This window comes from Coregonus clupeaformis, chromosome 23 (assembly GCF_020615455.1).
Source record: "Coregonus clupeaformis isolate EN_2021a chromosome 23, ASM2061545v1, whole genome shotgun sequence".
NCBI classification, from domain to species: Eukaryota; Metazoa; Chordata; class Actinopteri; order Salmoniformes; family Salmonidae; genus Coregonus; species Coregonus clupeaformis.
In genome coordinates this window covers 46,763,293-46,787,202 of record NC_059214.1, presented here as the reverse complement: position 1 = coordinate 46,787,202, position 23,910 = coordinate 46,763,293, and the positions used below count along the sequence as shown (strand labels likewise).

The following is a 23,910-nucleotide window of genomic DNA, read 5'->3' as shown; positions in this document are numbered from 1 at the left end:
CTAGTTGAATCAGGTGTGCTTGTCCAGGGTTACAATGAAAATGTGTACTGTTGGGGCTACTGGAGGACCAGGGTTGGGAAACACTGCACGAGTGCTTGCTCAAAGATACCTCTGTACATTAACTTTCGGCACCTCACAGACCTGAAGTCAGTTGCTACAGGTAGTGACATTGGGGATAAAACCATGTAGCTATGCATCTCGTTAAAACTCTACTGACACTCGCATATCAAACAGGCGATCAGTGACAAAGTCTAGAGGAAAAATATAAGATGAACAGGGAGTGTTTTTTAAAATAAATTAAAAGCCCTATTTTATATCCTTTAAAAAATATATCCTTTATAACTTTATGGCCATTATCAGCAAGTGGGCTATGCCCAGTGCAACCTGCGTATAAAAGACAATAGTCCCATGATGCATCCTGCTACCAAACAATCTAACCAATCACTGCCATGCAACATGATAATCAAGCCATTTCATATGCATGCTTGTGTTACGTTACAAGGCTTGAAGTTCTATAGATTGTCTATCTGGCCCTGTCCTAACCCAGGCTTTGGCAGGAGTGTAGCCTAAAGCATGCAGGGACAACAAGGAGCAATATGTCAGTTAATAATATAAAGGAGTTGCGCTTGAAAATCAATGAGGAGGTAATGAACAGTGTGAACTGGCTTGTACATCTCATTCCTTACTAATATCTGATAGAATCCTCCAACCAAAGACTGCAGGATATGACATTGTGAGGTCAGAAGGTCAAACAGAGGAAGGCATTATGAGGGTTTGTGCGTTGATGTCCGGACAAGGGGCCCATCTTAATAGTCTAAAACGGGGGTCCTCGTCTCCCATCTCCTTTCATCCTGACTAATTAAAAAACAATGGACAGGTGAAGGCGATATGGTGAATGCCTAATGGGAATTTGCTTTCCCTTGTCCATTTTGCAGATGCAGATGTAGTAAAGATGAAGGAGTCAAGGGAAGGAAGCCAGGTAAGACTCCTGAGATGCACCCTACAATAGATGCCTGAGAGACCTAGCCTTTTGTAATAATATTATGTAATTTATATTAGAGTTTCGCCTGTTAGTTATTGAAGCTAGACCACACAGACTGGACCAGGCCTAGAAAGCTCAATAGAGTGTGTTATTAGGGGCTTGGTGACACAGGACACAGATAGAATACCATGGCGCTATGGTGATGTCAATAGTCTGTCTCCAGATTCTGTATCAATCACAGATAATTCCAAGGTATTAGAATATGGGAACATAGAAATAGAATGTATAGAACAGTTTGAGGGTAGCCTCAATTTATACATGAAATGATGTGGCACTATAACCTGGAAGTACGACTGTATGGATACAATGTTGTGGATATGACAAACAAACCAATTACAAAAGACAAAGGAGGCTTCAAGTTACTGAACCTTCAAAAATACCCTTCAAAGTATCTCTGTGCTGGCTAACTACTGGTCATCTGCAACTAATATGTACATCCTATGCATTACTATGGGCACTGGGGAGTGTCTAGGGGCAAAGGAGTGTCTCGTATTGATGACCTAACTTCAGAAGGAGTTGAGTGATGATTGGTGAAAATATGCGAGTGCTGGAGAGAAGAGGCGGCGGTGCGTTTCTGATATGTGGCTCCCTTGTGCTGTACTGAGAGTGATCGAACAATGGAGACAGAAAGAGAGGTGGCTGATGGGAGATGGAGTTCACACGTTCTGGACATTCATGGCGTCCTGGGGCCAGTTGTAGGTGTCCTGGATGAAGGAGTCGTAGTCGGGGCTGTAGACGTGGGAGAGCACAAATGCCTCCTTGTCCTTGGGCTCCGGGTACAGGGAGGCGATGTTGTGTCTGTAAGCATAGTCCACCACCTGAGTGATTGGTCGAGAGAAAGGGCATTGAGTTAGAGCGCTGATGCAGTGTCTTTCTCTGCAGTAACATGGGTGTGGATGTGGGAATGTAATGCTGGTATTGATGATGGTTTGTGGGGAGGTGTCGGTCTCCAACCTTGACAGCGATCTTAAAGGACACCTCTCTGATGCTGTTGAGGGGAGGGTAGAGTCTCCCTTCGGCTAGGTGCTCCTCTGTTACCATGTCAGCTATCGCCTGAGCGAGAGAGAGAGAGACAGAGAGAAACAGGAAATTTAACAAATAAGTGAATAAATGAGGGGGGAAGGATTTGCGCAAGAGAAGTGAAGCGAGAAAGAGGGTTATGGGTGACAGAAAGAGAAGAGAATGGAAAATAGAAAGTGCGATGTGACATTAAAATAAAATAACTTCTCAAAAATGTGTGTGTGTGACTGTGTGTGTGTGTGGATTTCTCTTGATCAAGTCTCTTCCACTTTACCTCTGCAGTTAGGGAACTTTTTTTTGTCTTTCGTTGAAATGTTTTACGAAAGTCTGTCTTTTGCTGAAAATGTGATAATAAAAGACAAACAGTTACCTCAGCTGTGGTGAGGAAGATGTCGTCAGAGATTTGGCGCACCCCGCATGCGATGACCCCCAGCGCCACGCCAGGGAACACGTAGGCGTTGTTCCCCTGGCCGGGGATGAAGGAGCGCCCATCAGCCAGGGTCACTTTACTAAAGGGGCTGCCACTCGCAAAGATGCCCCGCCCCTGGGAGAGGGAGAGAGAGAGCATGAGAGAGAGAGCATGAGAGAGAGAGAGAGAGAGAGAGCATGAGAGAGAGAGCATGATAGAGCATGAGAGAGAGAGCATGAGAGAGAGCGAGAGAGAGAGAGAGAGAGAGAGAGAGCATGAGAGAAAGAGAGAGCATGAGAGAAAGAGAGAGCATGAGAGAGAGAGAATGAGAGAGAGAGAAAGCATGAGAGAGAGAGAGAGAGAGCATGAGAGAGAGAGAGAGAGCATGAGATAGAGAGAGAGCATGAGATAGAGAGAGCATGAGAGAGAGCATGAGAGAGAGAGAGAGAGAGAGCATGAGAGAGAGAGAGCATGAGAGAGAGAGAGAGCATGAGAGAGAGAGAGAGAGCATGAGAGAGAGCGTATCAGAGAGAGAGAGAGAGCATGAGAGAGAGAGAGAGCATGAGAAAGAGAGAGCATGAGAGAGAGCATGAGAGAGAGAGCATGAGAGAGAGAGAGAGCATGAGAGAGAGAGAGAGAGAGAGAGAGAGAGCATGAGAGAGAGAGCATGAGAGAGAGCGCATGAGAGAGAGAGAGAGAGCATGAGAGAGAAAGAGCATGAGAGAGAGAGAGAGAGAGAGAGAGTATGAGAGAGAGAGAGAGAGAGAGAGAGAGAGAGAGCATGAGAGAGAGAGAGAGCATGAGAGAGAGAGAGAAAGAGCATGAGAGAGCAAGAATATTTAGTAAGCGTACATTCAGCGGCACTCAAACAAGGGAACAGAGAGTGAATCTATATTCTCTAGGTTAGGGTCAGAGGTCAGAGAGGTGAGTGTTACAGTACCTCGGTGAGTTGGTAGCACTGCTCGGCGGTGCACTCTGCCTTGCTGGTGGGGTTGCTCAGGGCGAAGATGATGGGCCTCTCGTTGAAGGACGCCATGTCCTTGATGATGTTTTCAGTAAATGCCCCTCCGATGGCCGCCACACCTGCACACAGGAAAAGAGTACTGAGTGTGAGAATAAAACATACAGTGGGGGAAAAAAGTATTTAGTCAGCCACCAATTGTGCAAGTTCTCCCACTTAAAAATATGAGAGAGGCCTGTAATTTTCATCATAGGTACACGTCAACTATGACAGACAAAATGAGAAGAAAAAAAATCCAGAAAATCACATTGTAGGATTTTTAATGAATTTATTTGCAAATTATGGTGGAAAATAAGTATTTGGTCAATAACAAAAGTCTCTCAATACTTTGTTATATACCCTTTGTTGGCAATGACACAGGTCAAACATTTTCTGTAAGTCTTCACAAGGTTTTCACACACTGTTGCTGGTATTTTGGCCCATTCCTCTGTGCAGATCTCCTCTAGAGCAGTGATGTTTTGGGGCTGTCGCTGGGCGACACGGACTTTCAACTCCCTCCAAAGATTTTCTATGGGGTTGAGATCTGGAGACTGGCTAGGCCACTCCAGGACCTTGAAATGCTTCTTACGAAGCCACTCCTTCGTTGCCCGGGCGGTGTGTTTGGGATCATTGTCATGCTGAAAGACCCAGCCACGTTTCATCTTCAATGCCCTTGCTGATGGAAGGAGGTTTTCACTCAAAATCTCACGATACATGGCCCCATTCATTCTTTCCTTTACACGGATCAGTCGTCCTGGTCCCTTTGCAGAAAAACAGCCCCAAAGCATGATGTTTCCACCCCCATGATTCACAGTAGGTATGGTGTTCTTTGGATGCAACTCAGCATTCTTTGTCCTCCAAACACGACGAGTTGAGTTTTTACCAAAAAGTTATATTTTGGTTTCATCTGACCATATGACATTCTCCCAATCCTCTTCTGGATCATCCAAATGCACTCTAGCAAACTTCAGACGGGCCTGGACATGTACTGCTTAAGCAGGGGGACACGTCTGGCACTGCAGGATTTGAGTCCCTGGCGGCGTAGTGTGTTACTGATGGTAGGCTTTGTTACTTTGGTCCCAGCTCTCTGCAGGTCATTCACTAGGTCCCCCCCGTGTGGTTCTGGGATTTTTGCTCACCGTTCTTGTGATCATTTTGACCCCACGGGGTGAGATCTTGCGTGGAGCCCCAGATCGAGGGAGATTATCAGTGGTCTTGTATGTCTTCCATTTCCTAATAATTGCTCCCACAGTTGATTTCTTCAAACCAAGCTGCTTACCTATTGCAGATTCAGTCTTCCCAGCCTGGTGCAGGTCTACAATTTTGTTTCTGGTGTCCTTTGACAGCTCTTTGGCCTTGGCCATAGTGGAGTTTGGAGTGTGACTGTTTGAGGTTGTGGACAGGTGTCTTTTATCCTGATAACAAGTTCAAACAGGTGCCATTAATACAGGTAACGAGTGGGGGACAGAGGAGCCTCTTAAAGAAGAAGTTACAGGTCTGTGAGAGCCAGAAATCTTGCTTGTTTGTAGGTGACCAAATACTTATTTTCCACCATAATTTGCAAATAAATTCATTAAAAATTCTACAATGTGATTTTCTGGAAAGAAAATTATCAATTTGTCTGTCATAGTTGACGTGTACCTATGATGAAAATTACAGGCCTCTCACATCTTTTTAAGTGGGAGAACTTGCACAATTGGTGGCTGACTAAATACTGTTTTCCCCCACTGTACATAAGATGCTGATGCTCTGCAATGTTGATTATCTGTCCGTTTTAATTCAGCTTCTGAGCTTAGTGGCATTATGAAGAACATGTTGTGTAATACTATGCATGCCACTCTCTCTGTGCTAAGAGTTGAGGCGAGACTGACTGCATCACTTCTTCTTTAACAAAAAAATAAAACCAGGTAAGCCAGTTGAGAACAAGTTCTCATTTACAACTGCGACCTGGCCAAGATAAAGCAAAGCAGTGCGATAAAAACAACAACAACACAGAGTTACATATGGGATAAACAAAACATACAGTCTATAACACAATAGAAAATATATATACAGTGTGTGCAAATGTAGTAAGTTATGGAGGTAAGGCAATAAATAGGCCATAGTGCAAAATATTTACAATTATAATTTTGTATTAACACTGGAGTGATAGATGTGTTGGAAATCTCTAATTGTTTGCATAGTCAACTTACACAAAGCTCTGACACACACACTTACCCCACCAGACATGCCACCAGGGGTCTTTTTACAGTCTCCAAATCCAGAACAAATTCAAGAAAGTGTCCAGTATTATATAGAGCCATTATCGCATGGAACTCCGTTCCATCTCATATTGCTCAAATGCTAATGGAAATCCTAATTAAATACCAAATACCAAAAAAGTAAGGTCAAGAGAAACCAGGGACGTGTTCTGTGGGCATGAAATGGGGGTAAATGTTGACACAACGGTGGCACTCAAAATGTTTTCTCATTTCGGGCCTAGTACATAACCCAGGTGAGCCCTAGTTACACAGGTGAGCCCAACTAAGCCAGTAGGTCAGGGTTCTTCAATTCCGGTCCTGGAGGGCCGAAACACCTCTGTTTTTCACCCTCTCCTTCTAATTAGGGGCTAATTCAGACCTGGGACACCAGGTGAGTGCAATTAACTACCAGGTAGAAATAAAAAACAGAAGTGTTTCGGCCCTCCAGGACCGGAATTGAAGAACCCTGCAGTAGGTGATCATGGGGACTGACCGATGATGGCAGTGGGCTTGATGGTGTGCACCACCTCCTCCAGGGTCTTGACGTGGGCGTGGTCATGGGCAAACTCCTCCTTCTCATGGTTCAGGTTTCCTCTGCCCTGTGGGTCGCATAATGATGACATCAGTAAGTCTGACATACAACTGGATCCAGTTCAGGAGGGAGCAACGTTCTGAATGTTGCCGATACAAAATGACTGACATTCCCTATTCTACATGACAGCGCAGCATGACTGTTCTACATATGATATTTCTATCTGAAGCTCTAGGATGTTGCATCCTACATGTCTAGATGGACAGCTCAGGAGAAGGCTTATCAGATCAGTGTTTTGAAGCTATTCAAGTGTATTAGGAGCAATGTTCCCACTAAGCTGCGCGCGTGTCTGCAGCTCCCCCGGGACTGAAATATCAGCCCGCACAGAGAAGCATGAGACTGAACTTCACTCAACGTTCTAGAGTTTTCCCCCTTAGTTAACACTGTCAATGTTTTCCTTTACTGTGGGAATTGTGATCGAATCAATGCAATATTAGCCACTTTCAATGCAACATACCGAAACAAAACTAACTATGCAAGACTTAGTGTGCAACACTAATAACTATGCAAGAGATTTTGTTGTAGGTAGAACGCATCAGAGTATGATTCCATTGACACGCACGATTCAGCCCGTACTCTACACTAACCGGTGCGGCATAACCAATCATAGCTGCAGTAGGCCTATATGCAAATAGACCATTGCCATATATGGATCTGTGCCATTCACTTTGAACTGGACTGTTTACAGCTGTGGTCGTGAGTAGATGCACTTGTTTTGAGATCAAAGCGAGAGCTACATGTAGCGACGTGTGTTCAACCTTCCCAAGTTCTCTCACGTCACCCCGCTCCTCCGCACACTACACTGGCTTCCAGTTGAAGCTCGCTCTGCTACAAGACCATGGGGAGTGCTTGCCTACGGGCTGTGACAAGCGGCACCTCCGTACCTTCAGGCTCTGATCAGTCCCTACACCCAAAGCAAAGAGCATTGCTTTCATCCACCGCGGCAGTGCTGGTCTACCTCTGCTGAAGCACAGTTCCTGCTCAGCCCAGTCAAAACTAATAGGCTGCTGGCACCTAATTGTGCGAACAAGCTCCCTCATAGCCATAATACAATGAGTCACTCACCACCTTCCGGAGACATTTGAAACCCCACCTATTTTGTAAAGTGGTTTCTTGCATCAAACAACACAACAACATTTTCAGTCACCTCATTGTCTGAAGGACAAGTGGATAAACAGGTTAATGTCAAGCCCTGCATGTTATTTTTTTCAAAAGTCTCATGGAATGTAGGCGTATATTGAACACCACACATTGGCTGCTACTGTAGGCTGAATTATAGAACAGCATGTTAAAATGTTATGGGATTTATTTTCTCCATTGTTTTTGACGGTAGGCCACACTGGTAACCCTACATTATGATCAAATAGCCACAGAAGCCAACTTGACCACTGTCTGAAACTGTAACTTCAAGTGGATACAGCCTCAGTGTTCACAGTAAACGCGCGCTGGAAGTTGCACCGAATTTTCACAATGTTCAAGTTTGCGCTCAGCAGACCTGAAATTTGCTCAGTGCCAAATGTATTTTGAGGGAACATTGATTAGGAGGTTAGCTATGATATTAGGGTATTGCCGTTACCTTGACGATGAGGCCCCTGGAGTCGACCATCCAGATCTTCTTTGCAGCGTCCATGGCGGACACGCCCTCCTTCGCCATGGCCATGATCAGCAGGTGGGCGATGCCCAGTGCAGCCTGGTTAAAAAAGACACATCGTCCCATGATGCATCCTGCTGCCAAGCAATCTAACCAATCACTGCCATGCAACATGATGATTATCAATCCATTTCATATGCATGCTTGTGTTACCTTACAAGGCTTGATTCAAGAGAGTGAGGTTTCCAAACGTTAATAAGTTTTGGACAAAGAGTTTATAATTAACACAGATCAGCACGTTTGTCCTCCTACCTCCCCTGCTCCCTGGAACACAAAGGTGTGGTCTGACAGTTTGTTCTTGATGATCTTCAAAGCAGCCAAGACCCCAGCTACTGCTACCGAGGCTGTGCCTGGGAGAGGGAGAGAGTGAGTTAGAGAGGGTGATAAACACGAGGGATGGGTTGGAAAGTTGTGCTCGGAATGGTTTTCCACATCTATCTTTCAACAAAACAAAAAATTATATAATGTGTCATCAGGATGTCATCCGTGAACCACACAGCCTACAAATCCCAATAACTGTCCATGGTAGGTTTGCAAAAAACAAAACAAATAAAGTTGTATTTATTTATTATTTTGGGTTAAAAAACACTCCAGGCCACTCTTATTGAATAGAGAAAGTATGTAGAAATTATAATGGACCTATACGTTTTCAAATAAATGCCCTCTATCTGGGCCGCAAATTGCTTTTGACAAACAAATCGGTCCGGGAAAAGATTCTGTGTGGCCCTCCGCTGAATTTTGAAAATCTCGATATGGGAGTGGGAGTAGATTTTGGATAGGGTCTGAGAGATTACCTTGGATGTCATCATTGAAGGTGCAGTAGTGGTTGCGGTACTTGTTGAGGAGGCGGAAGGCGTTGGCGTTGGCAAAATCCTCAAACTGGATCAGACAGTTCATCCCGTACCTGCAGCGTAGAGCAGTGAACAGTCGGTCAGATAGTCAAATTACACAGCCCCACCCACCCCCACACACACACACACTACCCACTTGTCAGTAACTGCCTGCATGAACTCATCGATGAGATCATCATACTCCTTTCCTCTGACCCTCTTGTGCTTTAGACCGATATACAGGGGGTCTTCCAGGAGCGCCTGATCAAAGATTAAACATCATCAACTTCACACTCTACGACAAGGAGCAGGGTTTGGGTTAAGGCTAGGTTTAAAATCCGGTTTTATGACTTTGTGGCTGTGCAAGCTAGCGACCACTCTGCAGAGCTGCCTTTAGTATATGAGTAATCTCAATAAATGTCAACCTGCCGACGAGGACCTCTAGGGAAATAAGGGAAGTAACTAAGTGATAGTGGAGCCCTGAATTGCAAATGACTTCTAGCCCCTCCTCCCTAAGCACTTCTGTAGATCTGAAGGCACCTATCCAACCCCATCAGATTTACAGGTCTATGAGTATGACGGGGGAGCTAGAGGTCGATTTGGAATTGAACAATACTGTTATTCAATCATGGTGAATCCCAAAATGATTGGATTCTTACCATAACCCTACATAGATCCCACGGTCATAGAACTAACAGTAATACATTTAGTTCACTAGGTAAGATACTGCCTTTTCTATATGGCTGGGTCAAATGAGAAGTACCGTGATATTAGCCTACGAAGGCCCATCAGGCCTGGGTGTTTCCTCATGGAGTGTCCCAGTTGAAGTACCTGGTTGTCGGTGCCCACGTCCAGCAGCACTGGCAGACACTGTTGGGGTGGCACTCCTCCGCAGGCCGTGTACAGGGCCAGTTTGCCCACGGGGATGCCCATGCCGTAACTACCTAGGTCCCCCAGACCCAGGATACGCTCTCCGTCCGTCACCACGATGGCCTGTGGAATACACACACAAGGTTTGGTTCACATGGTGAAACTTCTAGTCTCCAGCTAAGAGCCTTATGCTGTTTACGACCTCCTGTCCACATCCTGTACAATGGAGTAAAGTAAAGTAAAGCGTGTGTGTTTGTGGTACTCCTCACCTTGATGTTCTCCTCAGGCCAGGAGTTGAGCATGGTGGCGATGTGGCCTTTATCATGGATGGTGATGAAGAGACCTCTGTGGGATACATGCTAACACTTCAGAACCACTGAGACACTATTATCACACAACAATTCCCTGTCTCTGTGTGTGTGTGTGTGTGTGTGTGTGTGTCATGCCTACCGTGGTCTCCTGAAGGCCAGTCCGTACTGTTGGCAGGCCAGCCCTACAGTAGGCGTATAGACGATGGGCATGAACTCCTCTACATCAGACGTCAGCAGGCGGTAAAACAACTTCTCATTCCTGTCCTGCAAAGTCATCAGCAAAATGTACCTGAGAGAGAGAGAGAGAGATAGATAGAGATGGTGAGAGAGAGAGAGATGTAAGAGAGAGAAATAAATAGAGAGAGAGAGAGAGAGAGAGATGTAAGAGAGATAAATAAATAGAGAGAGCGAGAGAGAGAGAGATGGTGAGAGAGAGAGAGAGATGGTGAGAGAGAGAGAGAGAGATGTAAGAGAGAGAAATAAATAGAGAGAGCGAGAGAGAGAGAGATGGTGAGAGAGAGAGAGAGATGGTAAGAGAGATAAATAAATAGATAGAGAGACAGAGAGACAGAGAGAGAGAGAGAGAGCAACAGGAGATGTAGGATGAGGTGAAACAGAGAGCTGGAAGTGATAGTGATGATAATGATAGTGATGATAGTGCTATTGATGATAGTAATAGTGATTATAGTGATAGTGATGATAGTGCTAGTGATGATAGTGCTAGTGATTATAGTGATAGTGATGATAGTGCTAGTGATGATAGTGATAGTGATGATAATGATTTGTGATAATGAGGGGGGAGGAAAGCTAATGTATTTCTGTCTGTATGTGTATTTTTAGCCATCTTGTGTATGTTTGTTTGTATATGTAAGTGTATTATTTGTTTCTGTGTGTGTGTGTGTGTATTTGTGCTCACTTGTCGAGGGGGGTGCGGCCCTCATAGCTTCTCATGATGCGGAGCACCTGGATGTCCTGGGAGAGGAAGACGGGGGGCAGCAGGCCGTGGATGCCCAGCTGCAGGCGCTCCTGCAGGGTGAAGGCCATGCCCTACAGGGGGGATGGAGGACCACACATCCAACATTCGGATCAATCGCTCCAATATTGTAGCATTGATCTAGCTAGCATTGGTCTAGCTAGCATTGGTCTAGCTAGCTGTTGTTCACAAAAACACCCAGCTATCAGGTCTTTACAATTATTGTATTTGATCGAGAAGCTTTGGTGCTTTAGCTGTGTTGTGGTTCTGATCATGTTTAGCATTCATTTATTAGGCCTATTGCATGAAGGAAAATTAATATGGTTGCTCAGTGGGCTGATTGGGTCGTGACTGAGGTCTGGTTGTGGTTAGTGCCACTCTACTTTGTCATGTCAGTATTCTGGAGGGGTGTGTTTGAGCGTTTGGGGGAGGGGAGGTCATCTATTTATTCTGTCCAATAGGATAGGAGCCTGAATTCCCTCCCCTGCGAACTCCCTTCTAATCTCTGCTTTCCTCTTTCTCACACACACGCCCTACCTCTTCTTTCTTCAATGGAAAGAATTCTTCTGAAAGCCAGAGAGGCACGTCATGGAAATAAATCACATTTTAAAAACTTATCAGGAACTTGCTACAGTAAATATACCACTATTGTACTGCCACTATGTAAAGTTGTGATAGTGTAATGTGACACTTGCACCTGTGGTTTAGTTTCCATTAATAATAAATGCCTATTAATGTGTCAATCAAAGTGACACTCTCTCCTACTATGAGATGTTAACCTTCAAATGGAACCTAATCCACTTCCTCATTTTAGTGTGATTACAAGTGGAGAATTTGAACTGGATTTGAGAGTGCATTGTTTAAGGAAGCTAAGAACTGTTTGATGGTGTGACCCTTCAAACGGCAAATCATTCAACACATTGAAAGGTGAATGGGGTATAAACACACAAAAAATACAAGATGGAAATACATTATTCGTACACTTATACAGTGCATTTGGAAAGTATTCAGATCCATTGACTTTTTCCAACCTTATTCTAAAATTGACAAAGCTAATGACGAAGCAAAAACTGGTTTTTAGAAATTTGGGCAAATAAAAAACCCTGGAAATATTACATTTACATAAGTATTCAGACCCTTTACTCAGTACTTTGTTGAAGCACCTTTGGCAGCGATTACAGCCTCGAGTCTTCTTGGGTATGACGCTACAATCTTGGCACACCTGTATTTGGGGAGTTTCTCCCATTCTTCTCTGCAGATCCTCTCAAGCTCTGTCAGGTTGGATGGGGAACGTCACTGCACAGCTATTTTCAGGTCTCTCCAGAGATGTTCGATCGGGTTCAAGTCCGGGCTCTGGCTGGGCCAGTCAAGGACTTTCAGAGACTTGTCCCGAAGCCACTCCTGCGTTGACTTGGCTGTGTGCTTAGGGTCGTTGTCCTGTTGGAAGGTGAACCATCGCCCCAGTCTGAGGTCCTGAGCGCTCTGGAGACAGTTTTCATCAAGGATCTCTCTGTACTTTGCTCCGTTCATCTTTCCCTCAATCCTGACTAGTCTCCCAGTCCCTGCCACTGAAAAACATCCCCACAGCATGATGCAGCCACCACCATACTTCACCGTAGGGATGGTGCCAGGTTTCCTCCAGACGTGACGCTTGGCATTCAGGCCAAAGAGTTCAATCTTGGTTTCATCAGACCAGAGAATCTTGTTTCTCATGGTCTGAGAGTCCTTTAGGTGCCTTTTGGCAAACCCCAAGCAGGCTGTCATGTGCCTTTTACTGAGGAGTGGCTTCCGTCTGGCCACTCTACCATAAAGGCCTGATTGGTGGAGTGCTGCAGAGATGGTTGTCCTTCTGGAAGGTTCTCCCATCTCCACAGAAGAACTCTGGAGCTCTGTCAGAGTGACCATCGGGTTCTTGGTCACCTCCCTGACCAAGGCCCTTCTCCCCCAATTGCTCAGTTTGGCCGGTTAGCCAGCTCTAGGAAGAGTCTTGGTGGCTTCAAACTTCTTCCATTTAAGAATAATGGAGGCCACTGTGCCTCGACACAATCCTGTCTCGGAGCTCTACGGACAATTCCTTCGACCGCATGGCTTGGTTTTTGCTCTGACATGCACTGTCAACTGTGGGACCTTTTATATATAGGTGTGTGCCTTTCTAAATGATGTCCAATCAATTGAATTTACCACAGGTGGACTCCAATCAAGTTGTAGAAACATCTCAAGGATGATCAATGGAAACAGGATGCAACCGAGCTCAATTTCGAGTCTCATAGCAAAGGGTCTGAATACTTATGTAAATAAGGTATTTCTGTTTTCGCTTTGTCATTATGGGGTATTGTGTGTAGATTGTTGAAGAAAACATTTTATTTAATCAATTTAAGAATAAGGCTGTAACTTAACAAAATGTGGAAAAAGTCAAGGGGTCTGAATACTTTCCGAATGCACTGTATATCATTCTGACACACACACACACACACACACACACACACACACACACACACACAGATTAATCGAGTTAAAGTAAACCTGTCAGATAGAGTAGCAGTTAGAGGCCCTAAAGTAAACCCCTTAAGGAAGCAGCTGACTAGCGACCGCAATTACACCTTCAGTCTACATTGACCTCCATAGAGAGAGAGAGAGCGAGTGTGAAAGAGAGAGAGAAAGAGTGTGAGAGAGTGTGAGAGAGAGAGTGAGAGCGAGAGACAGGTATGTACATAGTCAATGGTAGGCTTCGAGGGGACTCCCATGGTAGGTACACCTATAGCTCATCTCTTGGCAGTAGTACTGTAGACTACTTTATCACTGACTTGAACCCAGAGTCTCTCGCGTTCACAGTCAGCCCACTGACACCCCTATCAGACCACAGCAAAATCACAGTCTACTTGAACAGAGCAATACTCAATCATGAGGCATCAAAGCCAAAGGAACTGAATAATATTAAGAAATGCTATAGATGGAAGGAAAGTAGTGTCGAAACCTACCAAAAAACAATTAGGCAACAACAAATTCAATCCATTCTAGAATTGGCAAGAAATTGGCAAAACAATTTTTTGCAAAAAACACACACATTTCTTTCCACAGGGCCGTGGGGTGAGATAGGGATGCAGTTTAAGCCCCACCCTCTTCAACATATATATCAACAAATTGGCGAGGGCACTAGAACAGTCTGCAGCACCCGGCCTCACCCTACTACAATCTGAAGTCAAATGTCTACTGTTTGCTGATGATCTGGTGCTTCTGTCACCATCCAAGGAGGGCCTACAGCAGCACCTAGATCTTCTGCACAGATTCTGTCAGACCTGGGCCCTGACAGTAAATCTCAGTAAGACAAAAATAATGGTGTTCCAAAAAAGGTCCAGTTGCCAGGACCACAAATACCAATTCCATCTAGACACCGTCGCCCTAGAGCACACAAAAAACTATACATACCTCGGCCTAAACATCAGCGCCACAGGTAACTTCCACAAAGCTGTGAACGATCTGAGAGACAAGGCAAGAAGGGCCTTCTATCCCATTAAAAATAACATAAAATTTGACATACCAATTAGGATCTGGCTAAAAATACTTGAATCAGTTATAGAACCCATTGCCCTTTATGGTTGTGAGGTCTGGGGTCCGCTCACCAACCAAGAATTCACAAAATGGGACAAACACCAAATTGAGACTCTGCATGCAGAATTCTGCAAAAATATCCTCTGTGTACAACGAAAAACACCTAATAATGCATGCAGAGCAGAATTAGGCCAATACCCGCTAATTATCAAAATCCAGAAAAGAGACGTTAAATTCTATAACCACTTAAAAGGAAGCGATTCCCAAACCTTCCATAACAAAGCCATCACCTACAGAGAGATGAACATGGGGAAGAGTCCCCTAAGTAAGAGAGGCTATAGAGAGGCTATAGAGAGGCTAGAGAGGCTATAGAGAGGCTATAGAGAGGCTATAGAGAGGCTAACGAGGCTATAGAGAGGCTATAGAGAGGCTAACGAGGCTATAGAGGCTATAGAGAGGCCAGAGGCTATAGAGGCTATAGAGGCTATAGAGGCTATAGAGAGGCTATAGAGGTTATAGAGAGGTTATAGAGAGGCTATAGAGAGGCTATAGAGAGGCTAAAGAGGCTAAAGAGGCTATAGAGAGGCTATAGAGGCTATAGAGGCTATAGAGAGGCTATAGAGGCTATAGAGAGGCTATAGAGGTTATAGAGAGGTTATAGAGAGGCTATAGAGAGGCTATAGAGAGGCTATAGAGAGGCTATAGAGAGGCTATAGAGTGGCTATAGAGTATAGAGAGTCTATAGAGGCTATAGAGAGGCTATAGAGGCTATAGAGAGGCTATAGAGAGGCTATAGAGAGGCTATAGAGAGGCTATAGAGAGGCTATAGAGGCTATAGAGGCTATAGAGAGGCTATAGAGGCTATAGAGAGGCTATAGAGAGGCTATAGAGGCTATAGAGAGGCTATAGAGAGGCTATAGAGAGGCTATAGAAGCTATAGAGAACCCAGGGCCCATTTGAACTTACATCTGCAAGGGCAAACATGATCAGAATCAGAACCATACTTGCATTTCACTCTTCAACCTTTATGTCAGGGGTCGGAACCAGGCACACAACTTATATTATTCACATTCCAGCGTGGTCCATTATTAATATTTTCCATATGGTCGGGTGTAACATACTGTATTGGTACAGCAGCACATTGTAAGCATTAATCAGGTTTTCTATCTACAAATCCATGATGGCACCAACCCCACGACTTCTCAACAGCATGTTTATTTAGTGGTCCTCTATAGCTCAGCTGGTAGAGCACGGCGCTTGTAACGCCAAGGTAGTGGGTTCGATCCCCGGGACCACCCATACACAAAAATGTATGCACGCATGACTGTAAGTCGCTTTGGATAAAAGCGTCTGCTAAATGGCATATTATTATTATTATTTAATGGTCCGGAACAGGGTTAACATACACACATACTGAATGCGGTTACATGCACACAATAATGCGATTATTGTGGATAGTCAGATTAATATAATAGTTTGATTAAAACGTTTACATGCTTTGTAAGAAGAACGATTTCCCTAATAATCCTGTATACATGGACACATCTGAAATCAGGCTACCTGATGGCACTCTGAAAATGTAGAAAATCGCAGATCAAAATAAACGTTCTACCACAGAGAACATGTTATTTTTGGGAAGCATATTTGATTCTGAGTTCGGACAAAGTTTCAATGTGAAAACTACTTCCAAGACGCATACATTCATTCCAAACACACTTCACTTGCGCTAAAGAGGGAGGCTTGTGCTGCTGGTGCTGCCACATGCGCAGATCAAACACACCCCTGGAACTCTGATGAAGGCGTTTACATGTTCTAATAATTCTAAAGATTTCTCAGAAAACCAGGCGTCCTGAATGAGAGCAGTGGCTTTTCATCTGATGGCACTGCACTGTCTGTGGTGGTCTAGGGGCAGGGATCATCAACTAGATTCAGCCGCAGGCCGATTATTTATTCAGCGATGGTCAGGAGGCCGGAACATAATTACAAATAATTTGTAGACCGCAAATTGAAGCCCAAACAGATATAATATTTGACTAAAACATAATAATTTCAAACCTTGCTTACATCTGTATACAATCACATACACTGAGTGTATAAAACATTAAGAACACCTTCCTAATATTGAGTTAAAGCCTCAATTTGTCTGGGAATGGACTCTACAAGGTGTCGAAAGCGTTCCACAGGGATGCTGGCCCATGTTGACTCCAATGCTTTCCACAGTTGTGTCAAGATGGCTGGATGTCCTTTGGATGGTGGACCATTCTTGATACAAACGGGAAACTGTTGAGTGTGAAAAACCCAGCAGCATTGCAGTTCTTGACACAAACCGGTGCGCCTGGCACCTACTACCATACCCCATTTAAAGGCACTTAAATATTTCGTCTTGCCCATTCACCCACTGAATGGCACACATACACAATCAATGTCTCAATTGTCTCAAGGCTTAAAAATCATTCTTTAACCTGTCTCCTCCTCTTCATCTACACTGATTGAAATGACATCAATAGCTTTCACCTGGATTCACCTGGTCAGTCTATGTCATGGAAAGAGCATGTGTCCTTATAGTGGAACTGACAGCATTTTAGCAACATGAAATCTTTTAAAAATCTGATCATATACACCCTCAGGAAGATTATGACATCTTTTGTTTTTAAATTTTCTAACAAGCGAGCACTTAGATATGGCCATTTTCACAAATTCATAGAATGTTTGGGAATTACGTATATGTAGTAAGGCATTTGTCAAAATTCTATAGCAACACAGAGTGGGAGGGCGGCCGTGCGTTTGGACAATTAATAAACACTGCAGCAAATAAAACATTAAAACGTCTGTCTTGTCCAGAACCGGAGCCTGCACAGACCGGTGCGCCATAGCCAATCAGAGCTATAGTAGGCCTATATGCAAATAAGCCAATTGCCACACCGGCCTGCCATCAGGTGTGTTACAGGCAGTAGCAACAAGTGCGAATTTAGATAATTAGAACGCATTCGCCAAAAAATACACCTGAATGGGTTTCTGCAAATATGTAAATACCACGGGAGTCCTCTTACATTTGGGAACGTCACAGTCCTATTGATGAAACAACCATGAAAAGGTAGGCTCTCACTCCCTCAGTTGCCTATGTACATCAACAACAACGAGATCAACAACTAGCTAATGCTAGCCAGAACAAGATGAGCTAAAATCTAACGAGGGAACATTAGATAAACTGTCGTAGTAAATATTAAAATGTTATAGCTTGGTCTGACTAAAATCTTGTGCATGACCCATTTTAATGTTAGGAGCTTGTTTTCAATCAATGCTGTTCCTATGCAAGAACAATGGACAGAGCCAATATCTTCTCAAGGACAACTCCCACGCCACAGGCCACAATCTGGTTGCTCCCCACGAGACTTTCCTTTGAGAACATACACACATTCACACACACATCTCCATGCATACGCACACTCATCCCTCATGCCTCACGAGTTACGCACACACACACACTGCACTTTTTTCTACTGGTCGGTGCCTAGGGCAGAGGACTCTGCCAGTGCACAAAATGGGGCTTCTACTCTGGACAGAGCAGACCCGCCTCCTACGCTTCGGGGAACCAATCAAGGGACTAGAAGAAGGACCCCTTCATTTGTGTTGCATTGTATAAAGTAATGCTGAAAACTCTGTTTTGGTCCCTTCTCAACTGTCTCCATAAGAGGGCAACTGAAATGGGTCCATGCATTGGGCCCATGCATGTAGCTTGAGCAGTACCAGCTATCTCTGTGTTTAATAAACTGCCTTTTGCTTAAACATATTCCTCTCCGTCTAGCGTCGTTGGTTCTGTACTTCCTCTCCTGTATGGTTTCACCAACAAAACCCTCTCCAACTTTTTCAGCTAGTTGGCCGTCAAAATTACACTGATAAACGATGGGGAATAGTAGCCTGCTCGTCCTTCTGCAGGTTGTCTACCAAAGCATGCTTGTCCCAACCCACGTTTTGACAACGGAATGGGAACTTGCCTGCCCGCCCATTTGATCGATGCCAAATACATTTGATTGACAACTAAGAGATATGCTAACTGTGGATAACAGTCATTCAAGTTCAGCATAGCTAGCTAGCTAGCAAAGCGATTCACATTTCTTGCTAGCTAACCAAATGACACCTGCATCTCTAGCTGTCGCCACTGAAAAACGATATGAGGTCACTCACTCACTCCTCCAATGACATGACATCCACCTAGTAGCTAGCTAGCTAACGTTAGACTCAGTGTTTTTAACTTGCTAAATAAATAATGAATGCCGCATTTCTGTATGGTGCACTCAAAACGTCTTGTAGTTGAGTAGCCAGCCTAGGTTACTGCTCAAATGTTGCTGTAATAGGCCTACATGTTTCTCCTTTGCATGGTGTTTTGTTGCAGGTTTAGTTTTTTGGTTATTCATTGTCAAGCTTTAAAAACCGAAGCCAGACTGCAACATTTTAGTAGCCTAGCTAGGACTGTGGCATTTCTGTACACTTTCCCTCCGTTGCATGTGCATGTTGTAAATGGTACACACGAAAGCAGCACAATTGAAGTTGAATTCCCCGATGCGAGCACATCAGGCTGTAATTCCATGAAGTAGAGGACTCAACTGCTGACTCATTTATACTCACTTGTGTGTCCGCATGTGAATCATTTATCTTACAACTTTTTGACAAGCAAGATTACATTTTCTGTAGGCTACAGTAATGACCTGTTGGAACCGAAACTTGGCATGGACATTTAGCCTACAACATGTTTAAACTTTTGGTCTGGTAGAAGATTTGGTCAGTGCCATTAGTGATGATATGATATAGCTCGTGTGTGGGTGGGTCTGGGAGGAGAGTTGTGTGTGTGTGGCAATGCACTGCCGTTTGGCGTGCAGCACGTTGGCAGTGCTTGCTCTGACTTGTAGTGCAGCGGACCGTATGGTAGCGGGCCAAAATGAATTGACAACCCAAATCATTGCGCGGGTCGGATAGAAATGTGTCACGCCTTGTGTTTGATACGTGCGCTAGCCGATTACCCATGTTATGACTGACTTGTGATCATTGCCCTTGCTAGTTTGATTTACAACCAGACAGCAATATTTTTGGACTACCAAGAGATATATTGGTGAATTATATTAATAATGCATTGAACTGCATCCATCTAGAATGCATTCAGAAAGTACTCAGACTTTTTCCACATTTTGTTACTTAACAGCCTTATTCTAAAATTATTATTTTTTAAACCAATTCTCAATCTATACACAATACCCCATAATGACAAAGAAAAAACAGGTTTTTAGAATTTTTGCAAATGTATTAAAAATAAAAAACAGAAACACCTTATTTACATAAGTATTCAGACCCTTTGCTATGAGACTCGAAATTGAGCTCAGGTGCATCCTGTTTCTATTGATCATCCTTGAGATGTTTCTACAACTGGATTGGAGTCCACCTGTGGTCATTTCAATTGATTGGACATGATTTGGAAAGGCACACACCTGTGTATTTAAAGGTCCCACAGTTGACCGTGCATGTCATAGCAAAAACCAAGCCATGAGGTCGAAGGAATGGTCCGTAGGGCACAGATCTGGGGAAGGGTACCCAAAAATGTCTGCAGCATTGAAGGTCCCCAAGAACATAGTGGCCTCCATCATTCTTAAATGGATGAAGTTTGGAACCACCAAGACTCTTCCTAGAGCTGGCCGACCGGCCAAACTGAGCAATCGGGGGAGAAGGGCCTTGGTCAGGGAGGTGACCAAGAACCCGATGGTCACTCTGACAGAGCTCCAGAGTTCCTCTGTGGAGATGGGAGAACCTTCCAGAAGGACAACCATCTCTGCAGCACTCCACCAATCCGGCCCTTAGGGTAGAGTGGCCAGACAGAAGCCACTCCTCAGTAAAAGGCACATGACAGCCCGCTTGGAGTTTGCCAAAAGGCACCTAAAGGACTCTCAGACCATGAGAAACAGGATTCTCTGGTCTGATGAAACCAAGATTGAACTCTTTGGCCTGAATGCCAAGCGTCACATCTGGAGGAAACCTGGCACCATCCCTACGGTGAAGCATGGTGGTGGCAGCATCACGCTGTGGGTATGTTTTTTAGTGGCAGGGACTGGGAGACTAGTCAGGATCGAAGGAAAGATGAACGGAGCAAAGTACAGAGAGATCCTTGATGAAAACCTGCTCCAGAGCACTCAGGACCTCAGACTGGGGTGGGGTTCACCTTCCAACAGGACAACGACCCTAAGCACACAGCCAAGACAACGCAGTAGTGGCTTCGGGACAAGTCTCTGTATGTCCTTGAGTGGCCCAGCCAGAGCCCGGACTTGAACGCGATTGAACATCTCTGGAGAGACCTGAAAATAGCTGTGCAGCGACGCTCCCCATCCAACCTGACAGAGCTTGAGAGGATCTGCAGAGAAGAATGGGAGAAACTCCCCAAATATAGGTGTGCCTAGGGTTATTTATTTTTAATAAATAAAAACCTGTTTTTGCTTTGTCATTATGGGGTATTGTGTGTGTATATTGATGAGGGAAAAAAAACAATTGAATTAATGTTAGAATAAGGCTGTAAAGTAACAAAATGAGGAAAAAGTCATGGATTTTGTCATGGATTTTTTTGTGAAATAGAACCTATTTTTAAAACCTATTATAAAGTTGGTTTTGTAACATAAAACTGGACATTTTATATTTTTTACTGATATTACTGTCTGTTTCATATCTGCAAAGTAGTTCAAACGCTGTCAGTTCCACTTTAATGTTTTGTACACTCAGTGTATATCTCTCTATTATGTGTGAGAATACTTTGGAACAGATTTCCAAAATTAAAATCCCTTGGAGCTGATTTTCTGGTGTTTTTACAGCCTCTTATGTCCAACAATTTAATACAAATAAAATATATATTTTAAATTTTTTGCTCAGAAAATCAGGGGCTGCCAGTTGGGGGACCTTGATCTAGGGCTTTACCTTGTTCAGGTGTGGGTTTCTGGTGATGTCATAACCGCGCTTCTTGGTGTTGACGCTGCCCTTGGAGCCCGAGTGACACCCTCTGACGGCCTCGAGGCAAGTCACACAGGCTATGGTGACAGGGTGACCTGGTGCACCCATGAGGACCCTCATAGCGCCCGCTGTGGTGCTTCTGCACAGCGACACACTCCTTCCCGGTAGGGAGTTCATATTTCCTGTGAAGAGAGAGGTCGGGAGAGGGGCTGTGAGACTGAAATAAGTGCCGGTACTCATTTTGGGTGCCGGTACAGTTTATATTTAGGTGCAGGAGCTCCACAATACTTTTGAGCTAATATGCTATAAGAGGAACAGGAGAAGAAGCAGTAGAAATGTTGAGGTGCCGGTACTCAGCACCGGTGAGCTCCTGCCCAAGTCAAGCACTGCAATGGTTACATATCGGTTGACCATTGGTGATGACTTGTCCTAAATCACAAGACAGACGACCTAGAATTCCATGCATGCAACATGCACAGCCTATTCAAGTTCAGCAAGGTTGCCCTCCACATATAGTTAACGACGTTAGGCCTTGAATATACACATTTATGGCTAGGTTGAGGCTAAATATTTAATTAAACACTCGCAGTAGGTAAACAACAGGTGCCACAATGATCCTGGCAGTGTACATTCAGTGTTTATCAGTATCCATCCTAATGGGCAGTTTTATGTTCCATGTCGGCCTAGTTGGGCAATGTAACGTTATAGCTGAGCTCCAAATATAGACAGCAGCACACTGCACACACAAATTAATTAATTTACAAAACAAACTGCGTAGCTCGCTACCTGAACACGGTTTGACGCTGCCCTTGAGTTCGTATCTGCAAAAAGCTCAATCTTAGGGTTGGGGTAGCAGACGACCGTCGCTCTCCGTCACTGACGTTTTTATCAGTGGATGTTGAGAAAGATCTAAACAGTCGATACAAGCTTATTGACGTTGACGCTTTCACCAGACGGTAGGCGTTCACGTTCCTGTAGTAGAACCACCCATTTTGTCACGGCCGACCAATCGGATAATGCGAAATGTTGTTCGTGTAAGTTCGCAGACAAACAAAATATTTTAGACTCGCCCTTCCACCCGCCACTCTACGCTCCTCTCCTCCTGTTTCTGTGTACTGTATTTACCATTTACATAGTTGTAGCCCTTCCTTTTCAAATAGAGTACTAGCGTAGGAGTGTATTTGATAATGTCCACATAACTGAATTAAATAGATACTCTTTATCCCCCGTATTCACTGACTGGGGGTGTTATTGTCTATTTAGGAAGCTACAGAGGAAAACACACTACATATTGCCGTCATAATTATGGTCATACAGACGGTTGCAGTGCGAGTGAAAAATAGATGTTGCGAATAAATGACAGAAGACAGTCAAACCCATGTCTGTAAAGGTATTTTTTTCCCTAGACAAAACTAAATATATTTCCCAGCCATTTATGGTACTTTATTGCCCTGCTAGGGAGTTTCTATCCAGTCTGCAATGCTGAGTCACCAGCCAGATCTTATTGCTTACAACAAGAACATCCAGATTTAGATTTATGTTATACCCGGAAACATTGAGAATTAGTGCAGACGTTCCAAGGAGTGCACCGCCCTGCAGAGAAGTACTGCACAAATATATATATATATATATATATATATATATATATATATATATATATTTTTTTATTAAGTCTCCCTCTGCTGGGAAAATATAATATAACTCTACTATCATTTCAATCTAATGTACAGTCTCAAGCTATTCAGAACAAAAATATAAACGCAAAATGCAACAATTTCAAAGACTTTACTGAGTTACAGTTCATATAAGGAAATCAGTCAATTGAAATAAATTCATAAAAGCCCTAATCTATGGATTTCAAATGACTGGGAATACAGATATGCATCTATTGGTCACAGACACCTTAAATAAAAGGTAGGGGCCTGGATCAGAAAACCAGTCAGTATCTGGTGTGACTGCCATTTGCCTCATCAAATCAAATTTGATTTGCCACATGCGCCGAATACAACAGGTGTAGACATTACAGTGAAATGCTTACTTACAAGCCCTTAACCAACAATGCAGTTAAGAAAAAAAAAAAAAGTGAAGTAGAAAATAGATCAGTAAAAAATAGATCAATAATACAAATTTAAAAAAGCAAATAATTAATGAACAGAAGTAAAATAAGATAATAGTAGGGAGGCTATATACAGGGGGTACCGGTACAGAGTCAATGTGCGGGGGCACTGGTTAGTCAAGGCAATTTGCAGCGCGACATCTCCTTCGTATAGAGTTGATCAGGCTGTTGATTGTGGCCTGTGGAATGTTGTCCCACTCCTCTTCAATGGCTGTGTGAAGTTGCGGGAACTGGAACGTGCTGTCGTACACGTTGATCCAGAGCATCCCAAACATGCTCAATGGGTGACATGTCTAGTAAGTATGCAGGCCATGTAAGAACTGGGC

At 43.9% G+C, this 23,910-nt stretch overlaps 1 protein-coding gene across 1 annotated transcript; it reads right to left on the bottom strand.

Annotated features, from left to right (window-relative positions):
* Nucleotides 1-12: 12 nt before the first annotated feature.
* Nucleotides 13-22,482, bottom strand: LOC121536572 (NADP-dependent malic enzyme). Its single transcript, XM_041843953.2, has 15 exons — nucleotides 22,255-22,482; nucleotides 21,436-21,650; nucleotides 10,882-11,012; nucleotides 10,105-10,254; nucleotides 9,924-9,999; nucleotides 9,616-9,777; nucleotides 8,942-9,045; nucleotides 8,749-8,858; nucleotides 8,207-8,304; nucleotides 7,880-7,993; nucleotides 6,205-6,310; nucleotides 3,412-3,554; nucleotides 2,433-2,606; nucleotides 1,997-2,095; nucleotides 13-1,860 (listed from the first exon to the last, which is right to left on the bottom strand). The coding sequence occupies exons 2-15, from the start codon at nucleotides 21,643-21,645 to the stop codon at nucleotides 1,699-1,701; spliced, it is 1,839 nt and encodes a 612-aa protein (XP_041699887.1). The 5' UTR covers nucleotides 21,646-21,650; nucleotides 22,255-22,482; the 3' UTR covers nucleotides 13-1,698.
* Between the last annotated feature and the right edge of the window lie 1,428 nt (nucleotides 22,483-23,910).